The sequence below is a fragment of the Scleropages formosus genome, chromosome 1 (genome assembly GCF_900964775.1).
Source record: "Scleropages formosus chromosome 1, fSclFor1.1, whole genome shotgun sequence".
Lineage (NCBI taxonomy): Eukaryota > Metazoa > Chordata > Actinopteri > Osteoglossiformes > Osteoglossidae > Scleropages > Scleropages formosus.
The window spans coordinates 31,776,693-31,792,747 of record NC_041806.1 but is presented as its reverse complement, the minus strand read 5'-3'; the positions used below and the strand labels follow the sequence as shown (position 1 = coordinate 31,792,747).

At 49.0% G+C, this 16,055-nt stretch overlaps 1 protein-coding gene across 2 annotated transcripts in view; it reads left to right on the top strand.

Annotated features, from left to right (window-relative positions):
* fut8b (fucosyltransferase 8b (alpha (1,6) fucosyltransferase)) overlaps nucleotides 1–16,055 on the top strand; it is a 68,763-nt gene that overhangs the window by 51,167 nt on the left and 1,541 nt on the right. Inside the window, exons 3-9 of one of the 2 annotated variants that reach the window (XM_029254247.1) lie at nucleotides 1,234–1,352; nucleotides 3,459–3,621; nucleotides 4,562–4,676; nucleotides 8,700–8,937; nucleotides 10,352–10,598; nucleotides 15,166–15,342; nucleotides 15,863–16,013. In XM_029254247.1, coding sequence (XP_029110080.1) covers nucleotides 1,234–1,352; nucleotides 3,459–3,621; nucleotides 4,562–4,676; nucleotides 8,700–8,937; nucleotides 10,352–10,598; nucleotides 15,166–15,342; nucleotides 15,863–16,013 — 1,210 coding nt within the window. Of the gene's footprint in view, nucleotides 1–1,233; nucleotides 1,353–3,455; nucleotides 3,622–4,561; nucleotides 4,677–8,699; nucleotides 8,938–10,351; nucleotides 10,599–15,165; nucleotides 15,343–15,862; nucleotides 16,014–16,055 lie in introns of both variants that reach the window. The other variant, XM_018735263.2, reaches the window with a different exon arrangement.

Here is a 16,055-nt window from a genome sequence, read left to right as displayed (position 1 = left end):
AGCTGAGAAGCTGAATTGTGTCGCGGCATTCGCATTTACCTTCGCGCCAACCTCTCATATGGCAGCACTGTCGAACATAGGCTTCTTGTGGTGAACAATAAATGTTTTTTTTTTTTTTTTTTTAATACTGTGGATAAATTGTCCTTCAAACAACCATACAATCTCATACACGCAAACGCTGTCTGAACCGCTTGTCCTATGTAGGGTCGCGGGGAGCCAGAGCCTGGCCCGACAACACAGGGCATAAGGCTGGAGGGGGAGGGGACACACCCAGGACGGGACGCCAGTCCATTGCAAGGCACCCCAAGCGGGACTCGAACCCTAGACCCACCGGAGAGCAGGACCTGGTCCAACCCACTGCACCACCGCACCCCCCCACAATCTCATACACTAATTCGAAAATCTTCAGAAGTATTTGAAACTTAATTTGGTTCACCGAAATTGGATCGGCCACACGTTATTTCGGAAATGACCACACATTGTACCCTTTGGCCCACGGGTTGCTCACCGCTGCTCTAGCAAGTCGCGCGCTGGAGTTTCGCCGTACTCCTGGCGCGGGAGCGAGGACGGGTGCGTCGGCCCAGGGTCCGTCTGAGGAGCGCTTCAGCTCGCACCGACTGAATACCGGCTTCCGGAAGCAGGTTCCGGAATTGGATCGGGCCTCCTTATGGTTCAGCGTGTGTGACGGGGAGAGGGAGAGGGAATTATCTTAAGCAGGTATTAAGTCTCCCTGGAAGGTTGACTTAACGCACTGCTCGCAGGGGCACAGCCGTCAGCGGTGTTTCTGAAGCAGTCGACCCAACCCATCCTCGGCAGCGTGCGGTGTTTCCGCAGCGTGTGTATTCCTTTTCTGCCACGTTGCAGTCAGGCCACACTCCAGATAAAGAGGAAGCCCCTGCTGCTATGGCTTTTGCAAGGTCTTGCTCACATAGTCAGTTTAAAAAGTAGATGCTGGCATCAAGTCTGCTTGGGGCGCGTTCTTGTTCGCAGCTTTTCGCCGAAACGTTTTTGCCGAAGTTTCCCACAATGCAGCGCGGTCCCAAGGCACACCCCTGTTGGGTAGGATCCGCTGCGGCAACGCGCTCCGCGCCGTTTCGGCCGTACTTGACGTATCCGCAAACGGGGCGGATAGGGGGCAGGTGGGCTTTGGAGCGAAGATCAGTTCTGCAAGAAAGGAGTTGGTAGCACTCGTTTCGCCTTCGGAAGAAACACGTGGTCTCTCCGTTCCCGTAGGATTCCGGAGGGGCAGGCCGAGGTGGGCCCCGCAGCAGCCGGACGCCTCCGCACCCTGGAGGAGCAGCTGATGCGAGCCAAGGAAAAGATCGACAACTTCCAGAGGCGGTCCGTGGATGGTAAGCGGAGCACTTTGTGCCACCCAGGAACTCGGATGCTCAAGACGGGAAGTCTTTTTGGGGCAACTGTACATGTCTTACATATTTAGACACAGGGTAGATGCTCTGGCTTCCATGATAAGCAGTTAAAAAACAGTTTGGGGAAGCACATACTGTTCCTCTAATGCTAAATTATGTGTTGTCATTTTTATGGTTACCAGTCTTCACTGACACTGGAAGAAGGAAGTTATGTGAATTCAAACATTTCGTTCCAGAATGTATGAAATCCTTTGTGTTTATTCTGAAGTGTCTCGGGATGTCTTGTGTTTTTTCTTTTTTATTTTCAAGACAGCTGAACAATTTGGAAATTGCTTCCCTTTAACACAGCACAAAACGCTTATTGAGCCAACGCTAAAAGTAGTCGCGCAGCGGAACACGTCCATCACAAATGGATCGCAGTGTATATTTGCCCGTCGGGTTACGAACGATTGCATTGCCGATCTTCGAAGGTAGCGTTGATGTATTCAACGTGTTTTTACCTGCCGAACCAACAGGTGGTGGTAAAGTGCACCCAAATTCGGACGAAAGCAGCCTTTGATTGCCTGATTCAGCTTGTTTTCCGCTTCTTGATAATTTGCATCTGCCGTTTGATTCCAATGGGACACATAAGGACAGGCAGATTTCCACCATCGAGACCAAAGTGGAGATCATAAATTTGAAAGTAGCGAGATGATGATTTTTTACGATAAAGCTACTCACGGTTACGGGATGAATTTGCTACCGTTCAGAACCGGAAAAAGAAGTTTGTGGAGATGACGCACTTACCTCAAAGTTTAAAAAAAAGAAGCCTTACTGCACATGTATTATTTATTGTTCCTGTATCTGAGACTTTTACAGAACCAAAGCTTTTACTGATTGTGATTTAGAGGTAAAAGTGAATCTGGAGTTAGAATTAGAACAATTTGCGAACAGACATCCTGACCCAGTTTAGTTTGTAAGTTGAGGAGCCTGTGTCTATGTATCATATGTGTTGAAAGGGATGGGCTCCATTGACTCGAAATGTGATTCGCGCCACGTTTCGCCGTGTCCCAGAATGGAAGTACACTTCATCTGCTCCATTGAACAAAGCAGTGCTTCAGTACTCTGTGCCAAAGTGTTGGAGAAAGTGCTGTCACAAGACACACAGAATGTTGGCGAGATGGGCCTGTTGTTCAGGGGCACAGAATAATGATAGTAGTACTTGTAATAATATAAATAATAATAGGGATTTATATGTTGCTTTTCCTTCTGATGCTGCATCCTAAGAGGTTTATATATTCATTGTAGTAACAGACAGAAACCACCTTGGCGGGACAGTGGCATCCTTTCGACTGTAACTGCGGTGAACCACGGTTTTTTTTTTTTTTTTTTTTTACTACTCATTGCATGTGTCCGGGAGCTGAGGAGTTACGGAACCGGCCGGGGGAGGCGGAGAAGGAATACGTGCGTGGGTTTTCAGGGTCTCTATATTTTCCTTTCGCTGCTCTCCGAGAAGAGAGGCTCCGATTCCGTGGCTGGTCCTGGCGCGACTTTACTGGCTGGACGGCGGGAATCCGCAGCGTGTACCTCGGCTTCGTGTGGCACGAGCCATGAGGTCAGCTGCTTTTTGTTACAGGGAAATGGGACTAAAAATATCTGGCAGGCGGAGAGGAGCACCGGGAACTGGAAGGCGGTAGAAGGCACTCCCCTCTCCAGGGTCCTCGCGGTAACCCGAGTCGTGCTGCGCGTCCTCTTTCTGGGTCAGCCTTTGCAGCCCCTGGGGATGAGTTTCCTTTGTTCGTCGTGGTTCCCAGATAAAAACAGGGAGTGGAGCTAGTGGCCTCCAAAGGATCAAATACCATTTTTTTTCTTTTATAAACCGCAAGATTGTAACAGGCAAGATTGTGATAGAATTCAAAGCCAGGGCTTGTCCCGGAGCTACCGGACGTGCAGATGTGTTCGATACACAACGCCATTGTCTGCTGCCGTGTGAATAGTTTCTGTCTCGGCACGAAGGCCACTTTGCTATGAAGGTCGAAGGCTTGTGCTCTTTTGAGAATATTGTGCGACTGAGAAGCCGTTCTTCTCTGTGCCCGCCCACCCCAGCAGGTCCGGGGAAGAACCAAGAAGTCCTGCGCAGGAAGATCGAGAACGGCGTGCGGGAGCTGTGGTACTTCGTGCGCAGCGAGGTGAAGAAGCTGAGCCACCTGGAGCCGGCCGAGCTGCAGAGACACACGCACATCCTGCTGGAGGACCTGGGTCACCAGCAGAGGTTAGGAGCCGCCAGGGCATCATTAGTGGCACGGTGGTCCAATAGACCCAGGAGAAATCAAAAGTCCAGTATGCCCAGGTCAGGTTGAGCGGATGAACAAGATCAGCCAGGTGGAAACTTGCTGTAGGACACCATGCAGGGTGTTTCGATAGGTAGGCAACATGCGGTAGGAATGTGGTGCAGCAGAACATATCGCAGAAAGCTGGACCATCCTATTGGACCTTTAGGTTCAAAATATTTCACACTCTCCGTAGAGGTGCGTGTTCTTGCTGTCCTAGAAGCCTGCAGACCGGCTCGGAGGAGCAAAGCCTCCAAGAAAAATATTCAGATGGAGAGTTTTTAGAAAACGGCACTTTGGGGGCGCCGCCTTATTTGGCTCTTGATTTATTAGCTAATTGTACACGGGGGCAGTAATTGCCCCCAATTTGAGCTGGTAATGGCTGCTGTGAGCCACTCTCTCCCCCCCACTGCCCCCCCATGCACCCTTGCGTGCCTCCAGTCACATCTCCAGTGCTAACGAATCTGCCAAGCCCGGGATTCCCGCAGCCGCAGGAAATCGAAAAGCCTTCTGGCCGCGCAGCCTGTCTTACCGTTTACGTCGTCTCCCTGGGAAAGCCGGGCTCCGAGCGCCTCACCCCGGGCTTCCGCTTTCACTCCTGGATGCGGAGCGATGTGTACGATGTAGCCAAGGACCCGGCGCCCTGCGCTTCTCCCTGACAAAATATTTTTGGGAAGCGAATAGCAAAGACCAAAGTCCTCTAGGCAAGAGGGTCTTTCCATCTATTCAGAGGGTGTATGTATAGTGTAGGGCATGGTTTTGATGCTCGTCTGAAGCAAGGAGCTTATGCAGTTGTCCGTTGCCCGGATGAAGTGCGCCAGGGTGTTTACGTATCCGTCAGAAGAGTCAGCTTTGACCCCTCCTGCATCTCTGTGTTCCCAGGTCCATCATGACGGACCTGAACTACCTCAGCCAGGCAGACGGTGCTGGGGAATGGAGGGAGAAGGAGGCCAAGGACCTGTCCGATCTCGTCCAGAACCGGATCACTTACCTGCAGGTATGCATCGTGGCATTCCTGCTCCGACTCCCCTGCTTTCGTTTGTCTGCCCAACGCTCTCACCTGCATCTACCCTTTCTTCGTGTGCTCAGACCCGACGGAGCTGCTCCGCACGCAGACGTTCGATGATTTCAAACACCCGGTTCCAAAACGGTCGTTTCCCAAAAAGCGGGTACTTGGCGAAAGTGCCTCGTCCACTGAATGTCCTCAAACGGCAGGTTCTCACACACCTGTTGCACTCAAGAAACACAAGCCCTTGCGCTCCCGCCGTTGTGCTCCAGAACTGCCTGAACTCTCTTTTTATATGTCTGTCTGATTCCACCAGTGTTGTGGTGTTAAGCTGTGAAACGTGCGTGCGGGCCGCGTCGGGGAGACGGCAAGGGTTTGTTTTCTCGAAGCGCTCTACATTCTTCCGCCAGTTCGAGGACGCAGCTCATGCGTGAAAATTTGTCTAAGTGAATTTACCTTGAATGAAGAAGTTATTTCCATTATCTCTTTTGGTGGAAAATTTTACCGTATTCCGCCACCACCCAAAACGCTCTGAAATGTGGAAAAAGCAAAATGACATTGAGTATGGTGTGAAATTCATACATGGTGCAAATGATTATAGTGCTAAAGCACTCAAGGTGGTGCACGCAATTTTTCCATCATCTTAATCAAAGAATTGCGGTTGAGATGTACGCGGGGTCCTCGGCGCGGCTGGGATCGGAAGTGTGTTCATTGTTCGTTTTGTTTGTATCTCGAACGACTGTAGTCAATAAAAAATCAACGATACCGACATCCCTCAGTTTATTCGAGGGTTAGATTGTATCAAAAAAGCCTCTAGAAAAGCTGTAATTTTTTAAAAATCACTGCAAGAATTTCATTCATTCATTCATTTATTCATTCATTTATTTTTCATTGATTGCTTGTCCTGCAGAGGGTTTCTAGTGCCCAAAGCACATACAGGGAACAGCAAAACAAAATGTAATAGCTACCCGAACACCTTTAACGAAGAATGATAGGTAGCATTTAGGTAACTGATGATGAGGGTGATAATCATGCCGTACCATCACGAAATAACAAAATGTGAAATAAAAATGGGAAAATGGGCAATAAACCAGCCACTGACATTTTGCAGAAGATGACAAAGAAAGAAGAGGATTGAGACCAGAGGAAATGACAAGGCAATCAGTTCATTTTCTGTAGCAACACCTAATACATAATCTGTGTACTGTGGGCGCAAAGTGCTTTGTTAAAAGCGGAGAAATGAACCCACCGCTTTGTCCGCTATGGTGCGAAATGATGAAAGAGATATAAATTTGCTCAGCGTAGTATATGCTGGCACCACTAGTTATAGACATTCGTGTTACAAAGTTTAGAAGGGACAAATATATCCAGGGGGGTGCGGTGGCGCAGTGGGTTGGACCGGGTCCTGCTCTCCGGTGGGTCTGGGGTTCGAGTCCCGCTTGGGGTGCCTTGCGACGGACTGGCGTCCCGTCCTGGGTGTGTCCCCTTCCCCTCCGGCCTTACGCCCTGTGTTGCCGGGTGGGCTCCGGTTCCCCGTGGCCCTGTATGGGACAAGCGGTTCTGGGAAAAAAAAAAAAAAAAAAAAAAAAAAAATATATATATCCAGTTAATTTTTAACCATATTTTGTGCACCGGTCTATTTTCGAACATTTCCGTTGGTTTCGTAGAGAAAATCATCTGCATTTCCACTTGCTGCCATTGGTAAGCGGCAAAACACGCTGAGAAAATACAAGGAACGCGGCAGAGGTGAAGAACCGTCTTCGTTCCGCACGATTCTACGGCGTTTGCTGTGTTTGCGGCTGCTGTCTCGCGTTCCTGGTTTTCACGATCAAATGAGGAGTGCTGCATATTTATGGGATGAATCAGTCAAGAGTCTTCTTTGAATAAGCGTGTGGAGAGAATGTATTTTTTTCCTCGTTTTTTAATGTTTTAATTTAACTTGAGATTTTAGGCCAGATGTTCATCTGTAACCGTTAATCTGAAGCAAGTCACAGTTTAATAAACGCTTCTACACGTCCATTAATTTATTTGCAGGTTTGGTTCTGTAAAAATCCCAGGTATCATTATGATCATTTTTTTTTTAATTCTCTGTAAGACTTGCGCCATAAATTTTTATTAACTTCAACCAACATCAGTTTAAATCACTGAAAATAAAAAAAAAAAAACCTATAATTTCCACAGCCTCCTAATCAATTCCGACGGTTGACCAATTAATCCCCAAAGCGCTTGCAACATTCATTAGCTTTTCTCTGAAGTCAGAAGGTTGTTAATACAGAAGTCTTGATTTATTTACGGATGAGGTTCTGGAAAAATCCTAGATGATAATATAAAGAAGCTTAGACTTTTTATTTTAACATTTTTATTAACTTCAAACTGCATCAAAATTAAATATAATTTAAAATGACCGAAAATACCGTCTTTCCTCCAAGTCCTGTTCAATGCCCATTTTGACCGTTTCATAGCGTAAACATGCGCATCGTTTGTCGTCTTCTTATTCGTCACTGTCACTCACAACCACCACACATGAGCCGTCAGCTGTGGAAGTGAGTGGAACGAAGACAGTCGCGCTCCAGTTCTCTACGGACTCATTCCGTTGCCAAAAAACAGCCGGGTGCAGAAACGCGGGCGACTTTAAGAAAAGCAGTGAGGGTGGGGTTACATTTAAAAATAAATAATTTGGAAAATTATTTTCAGTTTTCAACGTGAACGTACGTAACGCATAGAGCTACTATACTTTTTTTTTTTTTTTTTTTTTTAAATTTGATGCAATTGTACCAGGGTACGCTTTCCTCGGTAGATTGACCGATGTGAAAATGCTGCCAGTGGAAGAGTCGCTTGCCCTACATCATGTAAAAGATGACCTCCCAAAAAGTTGAGCTTCGTATGTAGAGAACATCACTTGGTCCTGATTTTAGCTCTTTGCAGTTTGTGCATTCCGTAGTGGAATTTTTTTTCAAGGCTATGTATCTATATATAATAGACACTTGGGGACTGTAATGGCAGGTAGAGTACAGTTCATTAGAAGTTAACGGTCACACCTCGGATGACGGAACTAGTTGCCGAGCGGCTGCGCTAGCGTGAGAAATCCGAATGCATAATTTATCGATCGCGAGCTTAAGGGGCGTAAGAGTAAGCTCTCCGCTGATATTTTCTCTTTTACTTTCGGCTCGTCTTCCGTAAATTATTTTTGCGCCGTACGTCCTTCTTTTGAAGGTGTCGGGGCGGAGATGAGGTTGAGGCGGAAACCCAACGGGCCGCTGACAGCCGATTGCGAGCAGTTCGGATAGCGGCCCCGACGCTCCCCGGCAGGCTGACCTCTCTATGTTCCGACCTCTATGCGTCGTCAGCTCTGCGCGGCCGCCTTGCCGTCACACAGATCTGTCTTCCAGCATCCCCTTGCCCTGCACCCCCCGCCCCGACCCTGTACGCCAACCTCGGGTCTGTTAGCGTGGTCCAGGTCTCGTGCCGTCATCGGGAGGCCGAAACGAGAAGACCGTGGACACGTGGGGCATTAATGGGTCTCTGTGTGTGATGAAGTGTGGCGTCTGTCTGGTGATGGTGGGCCTGGGTGGGATGGGGGAGGGGAGGGCAACGGGCTGATAGCGGCAGCTGTCAACGATGACAGATCAGTGCTCCATCTCCCCATTAGCCTGCTCCTGCCTGTCACATGGGATGATTTCCTCCTCCTCCTCTCCCTCTGCGCTGCGGTACACCGAGGCGAAGAGCCACCTGGGTAGGGCTCCTTTCCCGCCCTGCCTCGGCGTGTCGGTCCTCCCTCGCCCTGCCTAGAAGATTCCGAAATGCTGCCAAACACAACGGAGTGTAGCGCTGCATTTCATTATCTTCTGTCTCGGTCCAAAGTCGTTCAGCAAAGGCCGTTGACGCGGGGCACGCGGCAATAGGGAACGAGCTCGGTGTTTTGGGTCTTCGGAGTCGAAATATCCAAGCGCGTCTACATCGCCAGCCATTTGACGGAACTTTGTTCTTGCTCCGTCGTCTCCCATCTTCCGACAGAACCCGCCAGACTGCAGCAAGGCGCGGAAGCTCGTGTGCAACATTAACAAGGGCTGCGGCTACGGCTGCCAGCTGCACCACGTGGTCTACTGCTTCATGATCGCCTACGGCACGCAGCGCACCCTCATCCTGGAGTCCCACAACTGGCGCTATGCCCCCGGCGGCTGGGAGACCGTCTTCCGGCCCGTCAGCGACACCTGCACCGACCGGGCCGGCGCCTCCACGGGTCACTGGTCGGGTGAGTGCCTCCCGAGTCGGGCCGTTTGACTCGTGACGCGCATCTTCGTCTCTCTCGCGGTCAATAGAAGTCAGACGCTTAGGTCACCTCCGAAGGTCTGGTAATTTGTTTCTTTCTAAATCTTCGCAGCGTGTTGCCTGCGTTCACCCTCTTGTTGCCAGTCGCACCTGGAGCCCAGTCCTCTACATTTCCTCTTAAATTTAGCGCTGGTTTACTATGCAGAGCACAAGTACAGGTTGTAATCGGAGGTTCTGAACTGTGGAGGCACATGGTCATATCTTTGCGCGTGAGTATGTGTGCGAGAGGAGCGGAGGCGAAGCACCCGCCCAGCACGTGACGGTTCCGCGACGAAATAGCGAAAACCCCGATAGTTGCCGTGTGGCCGCCTACCCTTCAGGGTCTGAGGACGAGATGCAATTTAGATTCTCTTTGTGGTCTAATTAGGTTCGGGGGGGGGATGGAAGGAGAAGTCGGCCCTTATCTGTGCAGTTGCGCTGAAAAAAATTGGAGCGCAGGAAAAGCACCCCGTTTCCGCTGGAAAAAAAATGTGCCATTGATGTTGAAGCGAAGGCAGACTTGAGAGTATTTTCCCTTGTTAAATATTTAATGCTTTGCTTGATTTATATTCAGCGCACATTTTCGTGTGCACATACGCACATGCATAGAGACCGTTTTGGGTTTTTTTTTTTTTTTTTTTTTTTCCCCTTTTTCCCCTTCATTTTGCCTTCATTAATAGGACATTGCAGAGACCTGATTCTTTTATTTATCATCCAACAGTTGACTGCAGCTATCTGCTGTCTTATTAGGCTTGTATAATTGAATTTGTCAGTTCGGCGTACTTCCGCAAACCGGTGCGTTTCTTTGCCGCTCGTTCTTGTCCGTGTTGCATTTCTCCTTGTTCGAAATAGCTTCAAACAGACCCGGAAAGAACGAGAGAGTTAAAAAAAAAAAAAAAAAAAAAAAACGGTGCTGTTTTAGGGCAGACCCTGCGTTTACTCTCTCCATTCCGCTCCTCGCTCTTTTTCTCCAGAGCTGCTCGCATTCTGCTTGTCGCATTGATTTCTACTCCTCGGTCTGCGTCCGCCACCATTTCCACGATGAAACGCCGGCGAATCCTTCAGTTCTTTCCAGCTCCGTTGCACACGACGAATTGCCTTTTTTTTTTTTTTTTTTCTCTCTCTCTTAGGCAGAAGGGAGTTAAATTCTCCCAGGAGCTGAAATAGAAATATTATTCAGTGTTATTCTATTATAATTATTTCATTGTTTTTCTCTCTGTGGCATACACATAATCAACAGCTTCTCACTTCCTGATTGCAATAAAGGCTCTCAGATAGCAGTACTTCTGCTGCCTTCCACAGCTCTGCCTCTCTCCCCTCCCCTCCCCACCCAACCCCACCCCACCCAACCCCGCCAGGTGAGGCCAACGACCGGAACGTGCAGGTGGTGGAGCTGCCCATTGTGGACAGCCTGCACCCTCGGCCCCCCTACCTGCCCCTGGCCATTCCCGAGGACCTGGCAGACCGACTGCACCGTCTCCATGGCGACCCCTCCGTCTGGTGGGTCTCGCAGTTTGTGAAGTACCTGATTCGCCCGCAGGCCTGGCTGGAGAAGGAGATTCAGCAGGCCACCACCAAGCTGGGCTTCAAGCATCCCATCGTTGGGTGAGCTCCCCTCCCGGCTGATCCCCAGCGCTCGGCCCGACCGCCCATCCGCCACGGACCCCGAGAATCCCCTCCCTTATCCCTCCGAGCGCAGCGGGCGTGTGCTGCGCGAACACGGAAGTTAATGGCATCGACAAGATATAAAGCATTAGCCTGTAATAAGAGGAGAGATACTTGACTCCATGACAGTAATCCTTCACTGCCACTTTTGGGCTCAGTCTGATTCGATCGTTTTGCGCAGATGATCTTTTAACGTTTCGCAGATTCTCCTTTTCTCCGTAAAGAGCCGTGTCGTTAAACGATCGCGGCACCACGTTCGTTTACCCCCCCCGACGCGCTCGCCGCTGCTTTCGCAGAATTGGTCGGTGCCTGCATTCCGGGTTAGGTCTTAGTTAATCGTGAGGTCACCGTTCGAGACTAGAAAAGAAAAATCCCAAAATCGATGAGAATCCGAATTTTGACTAATTTCGTGTGTTTCAGGGTTTGAGTGCATATAGTTACTATGAGTCTATTATAATATATATATATATATATATATATAAAGTGTTATCATAATTATATATAGTTCAGAACTATGTGTAACAGCTCGTTTGCTTTATTAGGGCAGTTTAATTTCAGTTTCTTCTGCTGATTCAGCATTTCCTCTTCAGCACTCACGAGGTAAGATTCGAAGAATGTTAACAGCACATTGTTATCGTTACTAATATTATTAGTTTTATACAACGCGAAACAGTCCTTCCTTTATCGTTTTTTTGTTTGGTTCTCCTCACTTTTTAAACTTCGGAAGTGTACACTTGCACACAGAAAAGGGGGTGTAAAGGCAGCACGGGAAGGCATTTATTACCAACAAAACAATGATATATGTATATAAAACTGCATAAGTAGATATTTGATGAGCAAAGTAATATTAAATGATGTAACAGCCAGCGTTATACAGAAAAATTTAACGTTCCGAAATTTAACGTTCACTTTTTCGGATAAAGTTTTCTGCAGCTACTCGGGTGATGAACATCAGTTTACGGTGGAAAGAGACAAACTAACGACACTTAATCACGCATCTGCATCTATGCCCCTCTGCTAATGTACACATTGTATTTTCTATGAGTTGTATGTCACTTTGGAGAAAAGCATCTGCTAAATGAATGAATAAATAAATGTAAAAATCGTAGGAGCGGGGACCCAGTATAATGTGATTTGAATGCTGAACTTTGGGTGTTCACTAAGCTGCCTTTGTATTTTGGTGAAATGAAGCCGTTTCCAACAATACGCACTGATTTCTTCCCCGATGATCCAGTAATGAAGTACTCCGCTAGACTGACATTAGCAATTAAAAAACGAGAAACAATAACGATATGAGGTGTCGTGGGGCGGTTTGGGATTTTGTTATGCTGGGGTAACGTGGAAACGATGCCTCGACCAAGATGAGCGAGGCCAGACCTGCAGGGGGTCGCCCCGCCACGCCCATTACCGGCACTGCGGTTAAGGGCCAGCTGCCTCTTTTTCCCCAGCTAGGGACCGCGAGCTGCAGAACAGCAGGGCGATACCGTGCGAATCGATTGCTGAGCTTTTGTTCGTGGCCTGAGACCTTTCTCCGTGGACCTCCAGGCTCACCGCAGTGTGTAAAATTACAGTGTTCCATCCCAGCTGTTTTTAAGGCCCGAATACTTTATTTTTGTTGCTGGAAAAAGATTGGCAAAGCAATTGTTAACTAGAAAAAAAAAACAGCAACACCTACTATGCCATTTTAAAAAAGTCAAATTTATCCATGCAATAAATTGACTTAGAATTTACAAACTTCCATCCGGCATTTTTTTTGCAGGTTCCCATAGTAACTACCGGCATTACCAATGCATTATGAGCTATTGCATAAACACCAGGATGAACTCGTGACGGATCATTCCACCTTCTCTCGCTTTCTCGCTCTTGCGCGCACACACACACGCACACACACACACGCACACACACACACACACACACACACACACACACACACACACGAAAACGGACACGTTTGACCCAGCGCATGTATTGTTGCCCTCGCGTTATACGTAGAAGTTTTGATAAACTGTCCTCCAACAAAGTGACGGCGACCCGGCAGTTCGTTGCTGGGGTGTCGTGGGGAGCCGCCTGTGATTTTGTTGTCCTTGGATGTCTCGAGAAACACGAGGGGAGAAAATGAGCTGCGGGCGCCCGTGAGGGCATTGATTGTTTGCGCTCTGCGCTGAGCACCTCGGCACGTCTCCGTTTGCCAGGAATCATCTGCTTTGGTCTGAGAAGCAGATTAAAGTGGGGGGGGGGGGCAGGGGGGTGCAGGGTGCAGGCACATGAAACAGCTGTGTGGGAATAACTACATAGGCCACCCGGGGCACAGTCACAGCCGCAGCTTGGGCTTCTATTAAACTCAGATCAGAGAGTCAGTCCACAGTGGTCCCCACACCCACATCCACCCTACCAGCACCTCACATTCACCTCTGTGGCTCATGGCTCCAGCTTCACATTTCAATTTGTGTTTCATTTACAAAGCAAATAAAGGTAGCTGTTGCTTGGATGGATATCCCCTGGAGGTGGCTGTCTGATGGGGAGCCAGCACGTCTTACTGGCACGACTCGTGTCTCTCACACACATTCGCATTTATTTATTCGGCAGATGCTTTTCTCCAAAGCGACTTCCAATGAACTTTATGTAGTGTTACGAACCCACACGCTATATTCACCATGGTAACTTACACTGATAGATACACTACTTACAATGGGTCACTCATCCATACATCAGTGGAACACACTCTCTCTGTCACACACTAAGGGGGAACCTGAAGAGCATGTCTTTGGACTGTGGGGGGGAAACGGTGCTCTGGTTTCCTCCCACAGTCCAAAGACATGCTGTTCAGGTTCGCCCATGCAAACTCCACACAGACTGAGCGGGGATCGAACCCACATCCTCTCGCACCACCCAAGAGCTGTGAGACAGCAGCGCTACCCGCTCGCTGTGCCACCACGACGAGGTTTATGTCACCCCACCGCTGTTTTACACTTCCCACCTCTGTCCTATATCATTGTTTTGTACGGTTCTGAAACATGTTTTTCAATGGATTCTCAATGCATTCGGTCACTTTCACTAAACAGTTGTCTTGGTCAGCGTGGTGTGGATGCTATCCCAGGGGGGCTGCACCCCAGGCGGGATGCAAGTCCATTGCAGGGTGGACGCACACACACATCCACACACTCAGGGAAGACCTGCAAACCCCACACTGACCGAGCCGGATTTGAACCAACGCCAAAGTGCCGTAACGTGTCCGCACCGCTCGCTCCACCATCATGCCCCCCCCATTCGTAATATTCATGGTGTTTAATATAATATCATACAGGTATCAGCATATTGCAGATGTAATTGTTTCCCAATTTGTACTTTGCCATGGTGGTTATGAAGACGGCTTTAGATGGTGGTATCAGCTGAATTAATTAGGTTGAATTCCCATTCTTACTATACATGTGATTAATGGTTTTCTTAATTTCATCCTGTGAGGCACCATTGAAGATGCCCTGAAAGTCATCTGAACCTCGTGTCTGTCCTCTCATATTTCTGTCTCGCGATTTGACGAAAAGGAAGCGATTAATGTCCATTCTGCTTGTTGCACCTTAAGTCAATTATTGTTTCCAGTACTAGGAAGAAAAATGTCAGAGCTGATAGAAATTAAGAATGATATCATTAATTTGGATCACTCAGTAATTCCCTGTGTGGCGACGTAAGATGCCATTTAAGATGAAAATTGACACCAGTTACTTACGCTTCATATGGTCACAATGTGCTGTGGTGTTTGGGTACATCATTAGTGGCCGATTTCATCAAGCCCAGTGGTGCAAATGTTTTTCCCCCCCAATTATTAATGTCATATTTATTTTACATCCATATCAGGTGCTTTTTGCAGTTCAGCTTCCATACTCAGCCTTTCCTGGGACTTGAACCAGCAACCTTTTGGTTGCCAGCCCATTTCCTTAACAGCTACGTTACCGTGAGCGACTGCGTTCGTGTTTTCCTACTGAAACTGCAACGTAAAATGTCAAGTAAATCTTTGTAAAAAGAGATTGTGCAGAGAACTGGTGTCCTCTTCAGGCACCAAAGGTACGTGAAGGAGGAGACCGTGATTAAACCGCTTTTGTACCCCCGTCAAGAGGTGACTTTGACGTTGCCATACCCTACAGATTGCGAACTGGTCCTTTTCTGCGCGTGCGTGTGTGTGTGTGTGTGTGTGTGTGTGTGTGTGTGTGTGTGTGTGTGTGTGTGTGTGTGTGTGTGTGTGTGTTAGTTGCACGCACAGCCGTTCCGGAGTTTTTCCCTTCGCCGTGTCCTGGACGTGTACTTGACAGCATCATCCCCGAGCCGCCCGCATTACCATTTCCTCAGTGATGCTCCAGGGCCCATTTACATGCACGGTGGGATGGTCAGCGAGTACTGTGTCTTTAATGGACGGCAAGTACTCCTCTGTCAGCGAGTGCTTTCACGCCAACGCGTACACGCAAAGTCAACGTCGAGGCCTTGACTCCGTTGCCCTCCCTCTCCTGTCCGACAGGGTCCACGTGCGGCGGACGGACAAGGTCGGCACAGAGGCGGCTTTCCACCCCATAGAGGAGTACATGGTGCACGTGGAGGAGCACTTCCAGAGCCTGGCACGGCGCATGCGCGTCGACAAGAAGCGCGTCTACCTGGCCACCGACGACCCGTCCCTGCTGCAGGAGGCCAAGTCCAAGTGCGTGACCGAGCCGCTCCCGGCCGAGCCTCCGGCACAACCCGTCGTTCTCTCTGCTCTCGCTAATCCGCAGGGACTGTATTTTGGAGAGAAGAGGGAGGAAGGACAGAAACCCTCAAACGCAGATCTCGTGTGGAATTCCTCTTTTTTCATGTCGCTCAGCTTTTCGGGAAGAAATAAAAGCACGGAAATATTTAGTTAACGGAGGGTGCGGGGTTGCAGTGGGTTTGGCCGGGTCCTGCTCTCCGGTGGGTCTGGGGTTCGAGTCCCGCTTGGGGCGCCTTGCGGCGGACCGGCGTCCCGTCCTGGGCGTGTCCCCTCCCCCTCCGGCCTTACGCCCTGAGTTGCCGGGTTAGGCTCCGGTTCACCGGGACAAGCGGTTTCAGGTGGTGGTGGTGGTGATGATGATGGTGTGCGTGTTTGTATTATGGATTCTGATGCATCGAGTTCTGCTGAGCTGCTGTTAGGTAAAGTATGTTACATTACTGATGTGTAAATAAATAGCGCGTGTCTGCTGCAGGTACCAGGACTACGAGTTTATCAGCGACAACTCCATTTCCTGGTCCGCCGGACTACATAACCGCTACACGGAGAACTCGCTAAGAGGAGTAATCTTAGACATCCACTTCCTGTCACAGACAGACTTCCTGGTCTGCACCTTCTCCTCCCAGGTATTCTCGTACGTTTTATACACGAAGCTCCACCCGGGTCTC